Source organism: Taudactylus pleione, unplaced genomic scaffold (assembly GCF_031769625.1).
Source record: "Taudactylus pleione unplaced genomic scaffold, aTauple2 ptg000182l, whole genome shotgun sequence".
In the NCBI taxonomy this organism is placed as follows: Eukaryota; Metazoa; Chordata; class Amphibia; order Anura; family Myobatrachidae; genus Taudactylus; species Taudactylus pleione.
Window position 1 is genome coordinate 895,001 of NW_028284584.1, and position 16,881 is coordinate 911,881.

The following is a 16,881-nucleotide window of genomic DNA, read 5'->3' on the forward strand; positions in this document are numbered from 1 at the left end:
CACTTGGGTCCACTCTCCCTATAACTCCACCCCCAAGCCAGAGGCACCTCAGTTTAAGTTGGTGCCCGGCCGGAGTCGGGTCACCGTTAGCGCAGGGGGGGCTGATTAGCAGCCCCTAAGCTTTATTTTTTTCGAAGGACAAAGTTTTTATTTTTACTTTGGACTCTTCAGAGCGGCAGCGTCGGACTGTCCATAGGACGTCTAAGCTGCCGCTCCGTCACCCCGCTGGTGCTGAGACGCCAGTACAGATGTGGGGATCTCAGCGGGACCCCAGAGTCTGTACTAGCCGGACGCTGCGGGCGCCCAGGACTGCTGCCGGATCCACGGGGAGCAGGTAAGGTCGCGCATCACCGCTTGTGGTGACCCGCACATTTGAAATGCAGTCCTGTGCCTCCGGTCTCTGGGGACAGACCGGAGGCGCCAGCAGTGGCGGCGGGCCCCCCATACCCCGTGTGCCCACTAGACCACCAGGGACTTAGCGATCGGCGCAGGGAGCCGGCGTCCCGGGGGTTAATAGCCGGCCAGGGGAGCAAGCCTTCCCTGTTACAGCGGCTCCTCCCCTCAGCTCAGCGCGCCTTTCAGTATCTATAGTCTGGCGTCGCTGAGCTGCTTCCTCCGCGGGCCACGCTTCTTCTTAGGTCTCCAGCGGCCATTTTCTTGTGATGCAGCAGAAATCTCCGGAGATGGCAGTGAGCCCAGTCCCCCTGCGCACCTCACCATCAGGTCAGTGTACACAGCGCTGTAGCCTTCCCAGACACTGAATCTGGGCAGTTGAATGCAGTGTAATAGTGCAGTATATTATATGACATGTTTATGTATATATCTGTATTGTATGTGACTTATGCTAGTGCTGACTGTCTGTTCTTTATTCTCTCACCTGTCAGTATATATCTATCCCTTTTCTTTATCTGCCCTAATACAGCTGTACTTAGGGTGGTTCTGAGACCTCACATATATATACTCGTTAATATTTGTGAGGTTTGTCACATACTGTTGCGTGCTGCACGTTGCCATATTTTAGATGGAACTGTGTTGCAAACGCTGAAAATGGGTCCCTGCAGCTAATCTTAGCATCAGTCAGGACCAGTATAGCGCTGCTTGATCGCAATGCTTGGTCAGATATGTCTGACCAGGAGATAGAGCGTTATACTGCACCCATTTTTACTATCCTGCAAGCCATGTGCTGCAGGTGTCAGTGCGGAAGATTTAACTCATAAAGGGTTCTGTATGCGGCGTCATCTGGTGCCGGCCTCTTTCACGACCCCCTTGGGCGGTTTGTTTTCTCGGGATCCTCTCAATTGCGGATCGCCAGGCGGGCCCCATTGTTGTACCTCACTTGGGGTTACTTCACCATACTGCCCTTTTCATCTCAAGGTATCTCGCAGTTTCTTGCGCTCTTCCCCTGTGACACAGACTACCGCTCCCTGCAGGGGTTTTTCGCAGTATATGAATTCCCCCTGGTGCCACAATAGTCTGTCATGCCCCTTGCAGGGATTACCACAACAGCCACCCTGGGTGGATGTCGTTTTTCTATGAAACGCAAATTGGCGTGGTTGACGCCCTGTGGTTACTTCCCAGTTGGCTCTGCCGTGAACTGGATACTGTTTTGGGCTCTTTCCCTCTTACACGGGGGGAAGCCTATTTCAGGTATTATTATCCCTGCTTTAGGGCTGGTAGCAGGTCCATTCTGGTTAGAGTGAATGTTGACCTGCACCTGTATCATACACCCTCAGTATTGCGTGCCTTCGGGTTACCTGTTGCTGACTAGCGGGTGGATCGCATAGCGGGACTCTGGCTGTTGTCAGATACGAGGTATTACAACAGTGTTTGGCCTCCTGTCCCAAATTCACTGAGGGTCATCACGAGCCCCTCCTGGGGTGGATGGGCGTGTTACTCGTCTGATTACAGACGTTACTACGCCTCCCATTCCTGCGTGGTCGGATTCTTCGGATCCGTAGGTGGTAACTCTGCCTGAAATCAGTGTACTCGCTTTCAGGGGTTGTTACCCATCCTACCATGGCTATAGCATGGTTGGTTAATACTATTGCATACTGAGCTGATGCATTTGTAATGTTTTTTCCTCTCCAACACGTCTGGGGTTCAAATGTATTTGGTTGCTCTCGTAATATATGCAGATGTCATAGGTGGAAATGCCTATATTGGATACCAGTCTCCTAACTTTCAGAGTTCCGGCTCCGACTGTATCCTCCGTAATACCCTATGGCTGCGCTCTGGGAATGCAGAGGTGCAGATACCATCTATAGGGTAGATCTTGTTTGGTCCTGACCTTGACAAGATTGTAGTAACATTGGCAGTATTACTAACGACAAGTTTAAAGCCTTCAGCTATGCCCACTACAAGGCCTCAGACTAAGTCTGTTAAGTCTTTTTGTCCTCTGGGTCAGCCTAAAGGTCTGTTTCTTCGTAGACTGTCGGCCTCTACAAGGGCCGGCATATCCGGTACCGAGCAGGCCTGGACTGCCAGCCGATCATGCTTCTGAACCTACGGATATATCTTCAGCCTCACGAGACAGGCCTACCACTGGGAGATGGCGATTTTCTCAGTTCGCCCGGTACTAGTGTCAAGTTGCCGCTGCTATGTGGGTAGGAGGGTACGCCCTCTCTTTGCTCAGGCGGCCTCTTTACATGCGCGGGCCCTTATTCAGACCGAACCGGGCCTTACAAATCCAGAAAGCTATACAGTGGTTGCGGTAAGCGGAGCTAATTAGGCCATCCCCACTTTCTCAGCGAGGGACTGGTTGTTCTGCTTTCTTTCTGGTGCGGTGGCTGAATGGTCCTCTTTGGCCTATTCTCTGTCTCAATTCCCTGAACCAGTTCCTAAAGCTACCTGAGCTCAGGAGGCAATCCCTATGCTCCATCATACTATGTTTGGAACCTGGGGACTTTATGGGATCACTGGATATACATGACGCGTGCCTACGGGTACTTACAGAGACCTTTCCTCAGCATGGACTGAGGTTTGCTGTATCACAGTAACACTTACAATTTTTCGGGCTCTGCCTGTTGGGACTGTCCTCAGCCCCACAGGGGTTTATCAGCGTTTTGAATTTTCTGTCAGTTCTCCTGCTCTTAGCGGGATCACCGGGGTACTTTACATCCAGGTCAGGATGATTGTGGCTTCTTCAGTGTGCAGACGTTTAATCAACGGGGAATAAGTCCTCCCTGCATCCCTCTCTGGGTATTCTTCATCTAGGAGCCCTGCTGTATTCTCAGAATCTGAGAATTCTTCTGGCGTAAGACGGAATCTCCACTCTTCCATTAGGAGTACATGGATGTCTACGCAGTCGACATATGTCTTTACACTCTGGGATGCATGGTCAAATATTCAGTGTCTGCCTTTGAAAGGGTGGAATGGGCTCAGTTCCATTCCAGGCCTTTCCATAATTGGCTTATCTCCAGAGGGAACAAGTTTTTTCTATCTGATCACTGTTCAAACGATGTGCTCTCTCCGGAGGCAAGTCGGTCCCTTTCCGGGTGGCTATGGCCATCTCGTCCAGGGTATTCTTTGCTATGGACAGTGTCTGGTTCGCATCCATTTCAGTGCAGTTGGACGTCTGTCGATTCCACCTGTCAATTAACTTGTTGGAACTTTAGCCTGTCTTGGGCCTTCACTCTGGCATAACTCTTGTTTCCCGGTGAACCTGAAAAGGTTCAGTCCGACAGGGTCAGGACAGTGGCTTCCTTTTTAGCAACACTGTTTGTTGGGTGGCAATGATGGGTATGTCACACATTCGGACATAGTCCGAGGGTCTCCTCCCGACCATCTCGGCAGCGTTCAATTCAGGAGCTCTCCATTGGGAAGCGGGAGTCCTCAGCAGTCACGACGTGCATCCCGTGAACTAGTCTCTTTCCCAAGAGAGGTTTCATCTCCTGGTGAGCAGGGGGGGCCCCTGAGGTGACCCTCATGGCCTTCTGACTTTATCACACTATGGTGTTACAGTCCAGCTCTCGGGATTCTGAAGAAACTTTCAGTGACTCTTTGTCGGTGAAGTGGTCCTTCCACTTTGCGTACCTATGTTCTCCGGTCTCCCTTCTTCCTCGAGGGAAATGTTTCAATCGAGACGGAGATGCTTTCCTGCTGGTGGCTCCTGATTGCCCCAGATGTCAGGGGTACTTGAATTTTCGGAGTCTCTCTATCGATACTCCATTCCTGATGCTTCACTGCCCGGACCTGTTGTCTCAGGGTCCTTGGTTTTGCCTTGGACTTTGGTCATTTGTCTTTGACTGCATCCCTACAGTGGTCTTACGGCTTCCCTGGCTTTGTCATCATTGGAATGTTTAGAACATATAGATCAGCTTTTGCTGGGACCTACCACAAACTGTGGCAGCCATAATTATATATGGTATTGTACCTGTCGATACGATCCTCCGGTGTCCAGGATCTCCAGATATTCTGGCATTCCTTCCGGCTGGCTTGGGTTTCTCACTCGGCCTGGCCTTCCTGACAGTGCGGCTCTCTACACTGTCAGTATGGTTTAAGATATGGAATTGCTCCACTCTGGTATCCAGTTCATCCTTTGGAGTGTTTTTCTGGATTATGCCTCAATTTGTCCTCCCTAGGGACTCCTTGGGAGTTAGTAGTGGTTCTTCGGTCCCTTCGGGGACAGTCAATGGAGCCGCTGGTTGTGATAGCCATTACATGGTCTATTGTTTAGGCTCTCTCTTTCTCTCAGGGTGTTTCTATCAACCAGGAGAGTGTCTGAATTGGGAGCTTTCTCATGTGGCTCCCTCTTCTGGAGGGCATCATGTCAGGGTGTGAGTTGCTCTCGCCCTGTGTTTCTTCTTAAAGTGGTTTTTAGGTTCCATATTCTTCTGGAACTTATGGTACGGCCATTCAGTCCCCAGTCCTCTCGGTGGGTGTGGCCTCATTGACTGTGGTCTGGCCTCTTTGGATTTATGTGATCCGTTCAAGTTCCTTACGGAAATCTGACTCCTTATTGGTGGTCTGCGGTTTCTGGTTTTCACAGGAAGGGATGGCCGGCCTATAATCAAATGTCGGCTGGATGGCCTCGTATGTCTTCCTCAGGGGCCTACCCTTGGGCAGGCCTTTCTGTCGTTGAGGCTTGTTTTTTCTCGGGCCATGTAACCCTCGTGGGCGGCTCGCTGTGGCACCTCGGCTGTTTTGCCTTACTAGGTGACCACGTGGTCTTCTGTCCACACCTCTTTAAGGTTCTAGGCATTGGTTTCCTTTTCCGCTCTGGATGCTTCCTTTTTGGCGACGGATTCTCCTCTCAGCACAGGAGCGTCCCTCACCCTTGGTTGAACTGCTTTGGGACATCCCCAAGGTCAACCCTATGGACCCTGAAGTAGAAAACAAGAGATATGGTAAGAACTTACCTTTGTTATATCTGTTTCTACGAAGTCCAAAGGGTGCACAGGGCGCCCGCCCTGACGCACCTGGCTTCATATGGGCTGTGTGGCTGGTCACCGGTTTTCCGTCTCCCATTTCTGTGAGTATGGTTATTGAGTGCTCCAGTTTTCTCTCTTTTTCTCTCCTCTTCCGGCCTTTGGCTACTTACAAACTAAGGTGCCTCTGGCTTGGGGGTGGGGTTATAGGGAGAGTGGACCCAAGTGCATCCTGGGAGCTAAAAGCTTTAACTGCGTGGTGCCTGGATTTGGTTCCCAATCTATACCCCCCAAGGTCAACCCTGTGGACCCTATGGACTTCGTAGAAACAGAGATAACAAAGGTAAGTTCTTACCATATCTCTTGTTTTGTGCTGTTCTCCGAAGGTAGTAGTACACACCGTTGTAGGAAATGTTCAGTTTCTTGGCAACCTCTCGAATGGAATAGCCTTCATTTCTATGAACAAGAATAGACTGTCGAGTTTCATATGAAAGTTCTTTTTTTCTGGCCATTTGGAGAGTATAATCGAACCCACAAATGTGATGCTCCAGATACTCAACTAGCTCAAAGGAAGGCCAGTTTTATAGCTTTTCTAACGAGCAAACCCGTTTTCAGCTGTGCTGACATAATTGCACAACGGTTTTCTAATCATCCATTAGTCTTCTAACACGCTTAGCAACACAATGTACCATTAGAACACTGGAGGGATGGTTGCTGGAAATGGGCCTCTATACACCTATGTAGATATTCCTTTAAATATCAGACGTTTGCAGCTAGTCTGATAGTCATTTACCACAGTAACAATGTATACAGTGTATTTCTGATTAATTTATTATATATATATATATATATATATATATATATATTTATTATGCTCGCTTTGGCAGCACATACTAAAATTTTATACTTTTGATCAGGAGGCTCCTCTCCTATATTCCCACAGCCACCTGTGTTAACCCTGGGATATATATTCATATGGTAAGTGCTCGCTGCGGCAGCACATACTCTAATACTGGAGCCTTGGATTATATAGGCCAGTGTACAATAGATTACTATATGCACTAAAGCTCATGTTCTACAGTTTTACTTTGTGATATTCAAAGCTTTGTGTCCAGGTACAGCTTAGGCTGTTCTCATAGTGGCCATTCTGCCCTGCTACTCTTAGGCCTTGGGCTATCGCTTCGCGGACTTTGACTAAAATCTAGAGTCTGTCCCCATTACGTGGGGGGCTGCTTAGGCAGCCCTAAAACTTTTTATTTTATGATTTATTTATTTTATCCTTTACTATTTGAGCGCGCAGCAGCAGACTGTCCATTGGACGTCTGCGCTGCCACTCTGTCACCCCTCCGGCGTCGCAACGCCAGTTCAGACTGGGGATCTCGGCGGGCATCCCGGGTCAGTGCTAGCAGGCCCCACGGGAGGACCCAGACTGCAGCCGGACGTGAAGGGGACAGGTAAGAGTGGGTCATCGCTTGCGGTGACCTGCGTGTTAGCAGTCATACCCCCGGCAGACCAGAGGTGCTGAGTGGACGCAGGCTCTAGCCACCGCTAGGTGCGGAAACCAACGTCCCGGGGATTAAACAATCAGCAAGTGGAGACAGCTTCCCCATTTAAGCAGCTCCTCCACTCAGCTCAGGGCGCCTTTCCTCTGAGGTCTGGCTCCTCCTCCGCCTACTAACCACCCACCTATCACACTTACCTACCCACTGTCCTCATCTACATAGAAATGGAGGTACTAACCCCTTACCTATCACACTTACCTACCCACTGTCCTCATCTACATAGAAATGGAGGTACTAACCACCCACCTATCACACTTACCTACCCACTGTCTTCATCTACGTAGAAATGGAGGTACTAACCCCTTACCTATCACACTTAACTAGAAGCGCCGTCAATGAGTTCTGAAGCATTTGACTGAATATCAGAATATAATATTGCCCGAAACACTTCAGAATTCATTCTGCTGCTTTTGTCAGCAGTCACATTATCAATAAATACAAGGGAACCAGTTCCTTTGGCAGCCATACATGCCCACGCCATGACACTACCACCACCATGCTTCACTGATGAGGTGGTATGTTTTGGATCATGAGCAGTTCCTTTCCTTCTCCATACTCTTCTCTTCCCATCACTCTGGTACAAGTTGATCTTTACATCATCTGTCCATAGGATGTTGTTCCAGAACTGTAATGGCTTTTTTAGATGTTGTTTGGCAAACTCTAATCTGGTCTTCCTGTTTTTGAGGCTCACCAATGGTTTACATCTTGTGGTGAACACTCTATATTCACTCTTGTGAAGTCTTCTCTTGATTGTTGACTGTGACACATATACACCTACCTCCTGGAGAGTGTTCTTGATTTGGCCAACTGTTGTGAAGGGGTTTTTCTTCACCAGGGCAATAATTCTTCTGTCATCCACCACAGTTGTTTTCCGTGGTCTTCCGTGTCTTTTGGTGTTGCTGAGTTGTCTGGTGCGTTCTTTCTTTTTAAGAATGTTCCAAACAGTTGATTTGGCCACACCTAATGTTTTTGCCATCTCTCTGATGGGTTTGTTTTGATTTTTCAGCCTAATGATGGCTTGCTTCACTGATAGTGACAGCTCTTTGGATCTTATATTGAGAGTCGACAGCAACTGATTCGAAATGCAAATGTCACACCTAGAATCAACTCCAGACCTTTTACCTGCTTAATTGATAATGAGATAACGAGGGAATAGCCCACACCTGTCCATGAAATAGCTTTTGAGCTGATAGTCCCATTACTTTTGGCCCCTTAAAAAGTGGGAGGCACATATAGAACCCGTTGTAATTCCTACACCGTTCCCCCGATTTGGATGTAATTACCCTCAAATTAAATCTGAAAGTCTGCAGGTAAAGCTCATCTTGTTGGTTTCATTTCAAAGCCATTGTGGTGGTGATTAGAGGCCAAAATATGAAGATTCTGTCAATGTCCCAATATTTATGCCCCTGACTGTACATATATTATTTCCCCTATTATCAATGGGAATAGTGGTTTCATACTTATTAGTTGTATTTGTTCCCCTTTCCTGGTTTTGCACAGGTCTGTTTGCATCAGAATATTTCTTAAATCTGTAACATAAAATGTTCTCTCGACAGGAGCGATCGTAACCGGAACTGCCCCATCTGCCGCCTGCAGGTGACCGGGGTGAATGACTCATGGGTGGTGTCTGATGCCCCCACACAGGATGATGTGGCCAATTACATTCTGAATTTGGCTGATGAGGTCGGACAACCCAACGACTCCTTCTTCTGACCACTGGGACAGAAGAAGACTTTCCCTGCACGTGCTCTGGGCCGTCAGTAAGGTTTCCGCACTGTTTTTATGTTGTGTGTTAAAGTGTTTTATTTGCTTAAATGGTGTCCGTGGACGTTCAACGTTAGAATACAGAGCAATACACTGGTTATATTACTGATGACTAACGGAAAAAGAATCTATTTTATCTACACACAGTTGTGCTTTTACCTTATTATGTATAATCTGCACTTATTAATGTAAGAAAATGTCGTCTCCTTTTGCACTTTGTGAATACTGTATATATTCAGCTTCTTTAGCTGTAAGGGGTTTATACTAATGGTCTGATAATTACATTTGTCTATTTTCATTTTACACCTTCAACATAATAACCTAAAAGGTGACACAAACCACTTCTACTTCATAGCGTGTAACGTCCTGCAACAAAGCCGTTCTTCTCCTGGAGGCGTCGGTGGGTCACACTTATCATCATTTAGTCACTTCAAAATCAGATCTAGGGGGCAAACCAGGTGTTGGGGAACTACAAACACCAGCTACTGGCAGTTAAATAGTTAATGTTTCCAGGTTTATTTGTAATGTAGGAATTTATTTTTCTGGAATAATATAAATGGGAACTTCTGAGTGGGGCTCAACCCAGTATTTACTCCCCCAAAACTGTTATAAACTAGTAACCTGTAATATAATCTCTACTTGTACTACATAGGCTGCAGCTGTGCACTTTTATCTTCATAGCTTAATAACCGAGCAAATTGTGCATCTCCCGCCACATTTATTCCACCTCATTTGTAGATGTGAGAATGCGTCTGTCTTAGTGAGAACACGCGTGACATGGCGGCTCCTTCAGGTGTGACATGCCGCACTTTCTGCTGGGAGCAGGCGCATAATGACATCCGTATGTGACTGCGCATGAGCGAGACTGACTGTCATATGTAAGTCACTGACCCCTCCTTCCCACGCCTTGTCATATGGAAGTCACTGACCCCTCCTTCCCACGCCTTGTCATATAGAAGTCACTGACCCCTCCTTCCCACGCCTTGTCATATGGAAGTCACTGACCCCTCCTTCCCACGCCTTGTCATATGGAAGTCACTGACCCCTCCTTCCCACGCCTTGTCATATGGAAGTCACTGACCCCTCCTTCCCACGCCTTGTCATATGGAAGTCACTGACCCCTCCTTCCCACGCCTTGTCATATGGAAGTCACTGACCCCTCCTTCCTACGCCTTGTCATATGGAAGTCACTGACCCCTCCTTCCCACGCCTTGTCATATGGAAGTCACTGACCCCTCCTTCCCACGCCTTGTCATATGGAAGTCACTGACCCCTCCTTCCCACGCCTTGTCATATGGAAGTCACTGACCCCTCCTTCCCACGCCTTGTCATATGGAAGTCACTGACCCCTCCTTCCCACGCCTTGTCATATGGAAGTCACTGACCCCTCCTTCCTACGCCTTGTCATATGGAAGTCACTGACCCCTCCTTCCTACGCCTTGTCATATGGAAGTCACTGACCCCTCCTTGCCACGCCTTGTCATATGGAAGTCACTGACCCCTCCTTCCTACGCCTTGTCATATGGAAGTCACTGACCCCTCCTTCCTACGCCTTGTCATATGGAAGTCACTGACCCCTCCTTGCCACGCCTTGTCATATGGAAGTCACTGACCCCTCCTTGCCACGCCTTGTCATATGTAAGCTATGCACTCGCGAGCAGGTCTGAACCAGTCCCTTAGTCCTTTTTTAAATTTTTTTTTTTATATTTTATTTTTTAGGTAAAATGTATGTTGGTCATAACCTGAGTGTCTGTGAATCCTATGTGCGGAGTTGCCTTGTCTGCAGTATAGGCTAATAGTAATAGTATTTATTTGCATGAAGCTTTTGAAGGAGGAACATTGAGTAGCATTCACTACGGAAACAGTCACTGGGGATATTCTGTACAAGTGGCGGAACCTGAAATTGTTATTGGAATGACGATTATTTCACCCCATGGTCTGTTATGGGTCTTTTTTTTATGAGATGTGGGCAATGAGGGGGGCGATGGAGGTATAGAGTATGGCTTAGAAGGGAGGACAATCCGTTCCTCTATACAGAATTACCCGCGGTGCTTGTGCTTGTTTTTTTATGTTTAAAAATAAATCATTTTGAAACAATGTTTTTGTCCTGATTATTATTCACATATTGGGGAAAGTGACGGTACGCCATAATGCATATTGGGGAAAGTGACGGTACACCATAATGCATATTGGGGAAAGTGACGGTACGCCATAATGCATATTGGGGAAAGTGACGGTACGCCATAATGCATATTGGGGAAAGTGACGGTACGCCATAATGCATATTGGGGAAAGTGACGGTACGCCATAATGCATATTGGGGAAAGTGACGGTACGCCATAATGCATATTGGGGAAAGTGACGGTACGCCATAATGCATATTGGGGAAAGTGACGGTACGCCATAATGCATATTGGGGAAAGTGACGGTACGCCATAATGCATATTGGGGAAAGTGACGGTACGCCAGAATGCATATTGGGGAAAGTGACGGTACGCTAGAATACATATTGGGGAAAGTGACGGTACGCCATAATACATATTGGGGAGAGTGACTGTACGCCAGAGTGTACGTTTGGGGAGAGTGACTGTACGCCAGAGTGTACGTTTGGGGAGAGTGACTGTATGCCAGAGTGCACGTTTGGGGAGAGTGACTGTATGCCAGAGTGCACGTTTGGGGAGAGTGACGGTACGCTAGAATGCACGTTTGGGGAGAGTGACGGTACGCCAGAGTGCACGTTTGGGGAGAGTGACGGTACGCCAGAATGTACGTTTGGGGAGAGTGACGGTACGCCAGAATGTACGTTTGGGGAGAGTGACTGTACGCCAGAGTGTACGTTTGGGGAGAGTGACGGTACGCCAGAGTGTACGTTTGGGGAGAGTGACTGTACGCCAGAGTGTACGTTTGGGGAGAGTGACTGTACGCTAGAATGCACGTTTGGGGAGAGTGACTGTACGCCAGAGTGTACGTTTGGGGAGAGTGACTGTACGCTAGAATGCACGTTTGGGGAGAGTGACTGTATGCCAGAGTGCACGTTTGGGGAGAGTGACGGTACGCTAGAATGCATGTTTGAGTAGCGAATGTGGAGTCCTAGTATCGCACAGAATCATATCATGAATGTTCATAGCAGAAGGGTAGATAAGTCCAGTTGCCGCTATTGAGGAGGTGCGAATCTCCCATCTGACCATACTGCTTTGTGCAGCCTGACATGGTTGCGGTTCTGTTCTTGGGGGCTCACTTTGCAGCATCTCACAGGCCATGTGTGGACACTCCAGAAACACGTCTGCACCAATGCAAGAGGACGCTGAGGGTGGTTATTCCGTATGTACATTTCTGGGAATGGGAGTTGGCATGAAGAGAGACTACTGTAGGAATAACCATTCGGTTCCCCCAGCTGGGAGCCATGTGCCCTATGTATGAGCTGACATGAAGGAAACCTCCAATGTATAAACCATATACCTGGAACATTCTGAATATGATCTAAGTGAATGCAGTGTATAAAGATTGTTTAATTACATTTAGGATTATAGACTTTGATGATAGATTCAGAGATCCATAACCGCGATTCAGCCTTTACATTACCTATACACTGTGTCATATAGATCATTTATGGGCCATGGGCATATGTAGTAATAACGATGTGATCTCACAGAATGAGGATGGCAAATGGGGCTGTATAACATGGTGGTCACTAGGGATAGCAAGGTGGGCAATATTTATTATTATTTATTAACTGTTTCTTATATAGCGCAACAAATTCCATTGCGCTTTACAATTTGAATTAACATTATACGGGGTTGTAAAAGACAGACGGACAGACATGCATACATACATACATAAGGGTAAGAGGGCCCTGCTCGCAAGCTTACAATCTATAGGGAGATAGGTATTGATACACAAGGATAGGTGCTACATATTGCAAATTGGTCCAGCCCGATTGGATTATACAGCCCACCAAGAACATCTGCAATCACACTGGAAAGTTGGCCTAGGGTTAGGAGGATGTTAAATAGAAGAAAGAGAAGATGTGATAGGTGTTTACTATAAGAAGAGAGCTAGATAGGGAGCTATAAAAGGTTAGGTGGGAGGTCCTGGAATCTGATAAGTTGTCTAAAGAGGTGAGTTTTCAGAGAACGCTTGAATGTTTGGAAACTAGTGGAAAGTCTTATTATGCGTGGGAGGGCATTCCACAGGGTGGGTGCAGCCCGAAAAAAGTCCTGTAACTGTGCATGGGAACAAGTAATGCGCGGGGATGAGAGACGCAGATCTTGTGTAGAGCGGAGAGGTCGGGTTGGAAGATATTTTGAGATAAGTGAAGAGATGTATGTTGATGTGGTTTGGTTAATAGCTTTATGTGTGAGTGTAAGTATTTTATGTTGAATACGGTAGAAGACCGGCAGCCAATAGAGAGACTGACAGAGTGGATCAGCAGACACTGAACGTTTGGTGAGAAAGATCAACCTCGCAGCTGCATTCAAAATGGATTGTAGCGGGGAGAGCGTGTTTTTGGGAAGACCAATAAGGAGACTATTGCAATAGTCAATGCGGGAAATTATGAGTGCGTGTATAAGAGTTTTTGCAGTGTCTTGTGTAAGATATGGTTGAATTTTGGCTGTTTTTTAGATGTATGTAACAAGATTTAGAGACAGATTGAATGTGGGGAACAAAAGACAGTTCAGAGTCAAAGATGACACCTAGGCAGCGAGCTTGTGAGGTGGGGTTGATTGTGGAGTTGTCAACAGTAATAGAGATACCAGGTTGGTAACTACTATTGGCCGGTTGAAATATAATTAATTCTGTTTTCGAAATATTAAGTTTGAGGTGGCGAGATGATATCCAAGATGAAATGGCAGAGAGACATTCAGTGACACGGACCAGCACAGATGGTGACAAATCTGGGGAGGATAGGTAGATTTGAGTATCAGCCGCATACAGATGCTATTGAAAACCAAAAGAGCTGATTAGTTTGCTATTCTCAATCTATACCACCTCTCTTGGCAGAGGACCTAATACTGAGCCTTGTGGTACTCCACTTGATAGAGGTAACGAAATGGAGGTAGAATCAGAAGAGCAAACATTGAAAGAGCGATCAGATAGGTAGGATGAGAACCAAGAAAGGGCTGTGTCTTGAAGACCTAGGGATTGTAGTGTTTGTATGAGAAGAGAGTGGTCAACAGTGTCAAAGGCAGCAGAGCGATCTAAAAGAATTAGAAGTGAATAGTGGCCTTTAAGGTTGTAAATGATCTGGTCACTGCCAAGGCTAGTCAGTGCTGTCTCAGTGGAGTGCTGGGAACGAAAGCCTGACTGAAGTTTGTCCAATAAGTTGTGGGTGTTAAGTGTGTGAGGCGAGTGTAGGCAAGTCTCTCCAGTAGCTTGGAGGAGCAAGGTAGCTGGGAGATAGGACGGTAATTTGAGAGAGAGTTAGGGTCAGAATTTTGTTTTTTCAAAATGGGAGTGATCACTGCATGCTTGAACAGTGATGGAAAGATACCAGTAGAGAAAGAGAGAGATTACAGATTTTAGCTAAGTGTGGAATGAGCACAGGAGACAGAGCTTTACTGATTTGTGAGGGTATAGGATCAAGAGGAGAGGTAATAGAGTAGGAGGATGAGAAGAGTGTAGATACTTCATCTTCATTAGTGGGGTCAAATGATAACGTGCCACTGGGTTCAGGTAGGGAATTGAACAAGACCCTGGCTGAGGAAGTGCATACCATTTCATTTCGGATATTATCAATCTTGTTTTTGAAATTGGAAGACAGATCTTGTGCACTGATAGTAGCAGGTGGGTTGGGTGACGGAGGGTTAAGAAGTGATTTAAATGTATTAAACAGTCGCCTGGGGTTAGAGGCTTGGGCAGAGATGACAGATTGGAAATATGTCTGTTTGGCATTATCCAGTGCATTACGATAAGAGTGTTAGATCGTCTTATATGTGAGGAAGTCACTTGGAGTATGAGACTTTCGCCACTGACGTTCTACTTTATGTGAAAGTTTTTGTAGGCGTCTTGTGAATTTGGAATGCCACGGTTGACGTCTAAGTCTACGCGGAAGGTGATAGGTAGCTGGAGCTACTACATCAAGGGCTAGTTCTAGGGTCTGGTTCAGGTGTGATACAGCAGTCTCAGGAGAAGTGAAATTAGAAATAGGTAAGAGTGATTGTTGCAGAGAGGTGGATAGTTGTTCAAAATTAATAGCATTAATATCTCTGTGGGTTTGAGGCATTGAAGTTGAAGTAATGGAGGAGAGTGTGCAGGTGATAAGGTTATGATCTGAGAGAGGGAAAGGAGAATTAGTGAAATCAGAGACTGAGCATAGACTGGTAAATACAAGATCAAGGCAGTGGCCATCTTGATGAGTAGAGGAGTCAGTCCATTGGGAGAGGCCAAGAGAGGATGTTAAGGAGAGAAGTTTGGAGGCATGAGGGGATTGTGGACTGTCAATGGGGATATTGAAATCACCCATGATGATGGTGGAGATGTCAGAGGATAGGAAGTGAGGGAGCCAGGCAGAAAAATGTTCCAGAAATTGATTGGGTGGACGATGGATAGCAGCAATGCGCAGAGAGAAAGTCCTCAGAATGTACTTCAAATGATGTAAATGTATAAGGGATGGTACCTGTGGAATAACTGTATATGTAAAAGATTGGGACAGTAGTATTCCTAGCCCACCTCCTTTACTATTACCAGGCCTGGAGGTATGTGTGACGTGTAGACCACCATGTGAGAGCGCTGCAGGGGAGGCAGTGTCTGGCATTAACAGAAACATGGCTCACACAAACAGAAGATTGAGGTTATTAGAAATAAAGAGGTCATGGGTGGATGTTAGTTTGTTGCAGACAGAACGTGCATTCCATAAGGCACATGTCAGTGTTTGGAGGGTGATGTGTCTGAGGTTTGCTGGATTTATATTCTGTTGTGTGTAGGGCCTGGATTTGGTGATATGTCACCAGCTAAGAGAAGAAGGAGAGAGATATAAATATAGTTCTGGGTTTTGTATGAAAGTTTTTTATGGTGACAGGTTGTGGATGTTATGGTCAATTTAGAAAGATAAGTAAATAGCTCATGTGTGTTCACAAGAGGGGAGCAGATTAATGAGGCTGCAATATGTACAGAGGGGTGAGCTGCAGGGAGAGGAAAGGATGCAATAGCCTTAGAGAACATGCCATGGAGGGAAATAAGAATGAATAATAATTGGTACATGATGGTTTAGAATAAAAAGAGAAAATCCGTAGAATACAAATACTTATAGTTTGCATTTAGAGATTACCGGCTTTATGATGTTGTTCAATGTTTGTTCAACTGTTTTTTAACTGTTCATTTTGATCCTTTATGCATAGGACACTTCATGCATGGGATGCCCAGCTCTCTTAGACCTGACTCGTAAGATATACTGTGGCTGATTAACATAGGTCAGCTGGACGTGTCTCAGATGTAGCCTAAGGTGTTACATTGCCTTGTGTTTGACTATGTAAACAACAGCCCAGTTTGCCATCATAGACTATGCTTCACTAACATCACAAAAATAGGAAATGACTATTGCAACAATATAAGAGATCACATACATTTAAATAAGATGAATAAGATATCTGTATGGCAGGGGTGCGGAAGGGGACACGTGGCGTGGCCATGTGTTTGTGTATTTTATCATTTCCTAGTAATACAGACATCAGAGTGTAATGTGAGATGTGACAGGGAAGTGACTGCACTCACCCTGTTATATACAGCACCTTCCTAGTAATACAGACATCAGAGTGTAATGTGTAATGTGACAGGGAAGTGACTGCACTCACCCTGTTATATACAGCACCTTCCTAGTAATACAGACATCAGAGTGTAATGTGAGATGTGACAGGGAAGTGACTGCACTCACGCTGTTATATACGGCACCTTCCTAGTAATACAGACATCAGAGTGTAATGTGACAGGGAAGTGACTGCACTCACGCTGTTATATACGGCACCTTCCTAGTAATACAGACATCAGAGTGTAATGTGACAGGGAAGTGACTGCACTCACACTATTATATACAGCACCTTCCTAGTAATACAGACATCAGAGTGTGATGTGACAGGGAAGTGACTGCACTCACGCTGTTATATATACGGCACCTTCCTAGTAATACAGACATCAGAGTGTAATGTGAGATGTGACAGGGAAGTGACTGCACTCACGCTGTTATATATACGGCA

The 16,881-nt window shown here is 46.4% G+C and overlaps 1 protein-coding gene across 1 annotated transcript in view; it reads left to right on the forward strand.

Moving 5' to 3' along the window:
- RNF141 (ring finger protein 141) overlaps window positions 1–10,784 on the forward strand; it is an 87,938-nt gene extending 77,154 nt beyond the window's left edge. Inside the window, exon 6 of the mRNA XM_088476080.1 lies at window positions 8,485–10,784. Coding sequence (XP_088332206.1) covers window positions 8,485–8,641 — 157 coding nt within the window. The 3' untranslated portion in view covers window positions 8,642–10,784. The remainder of the gene's footprint in view (window positions 1–8,484) is intronic.
- The last annotated feature ends 6,097 nt before the right edge of the window (window positions 10,785–16,881 follow it).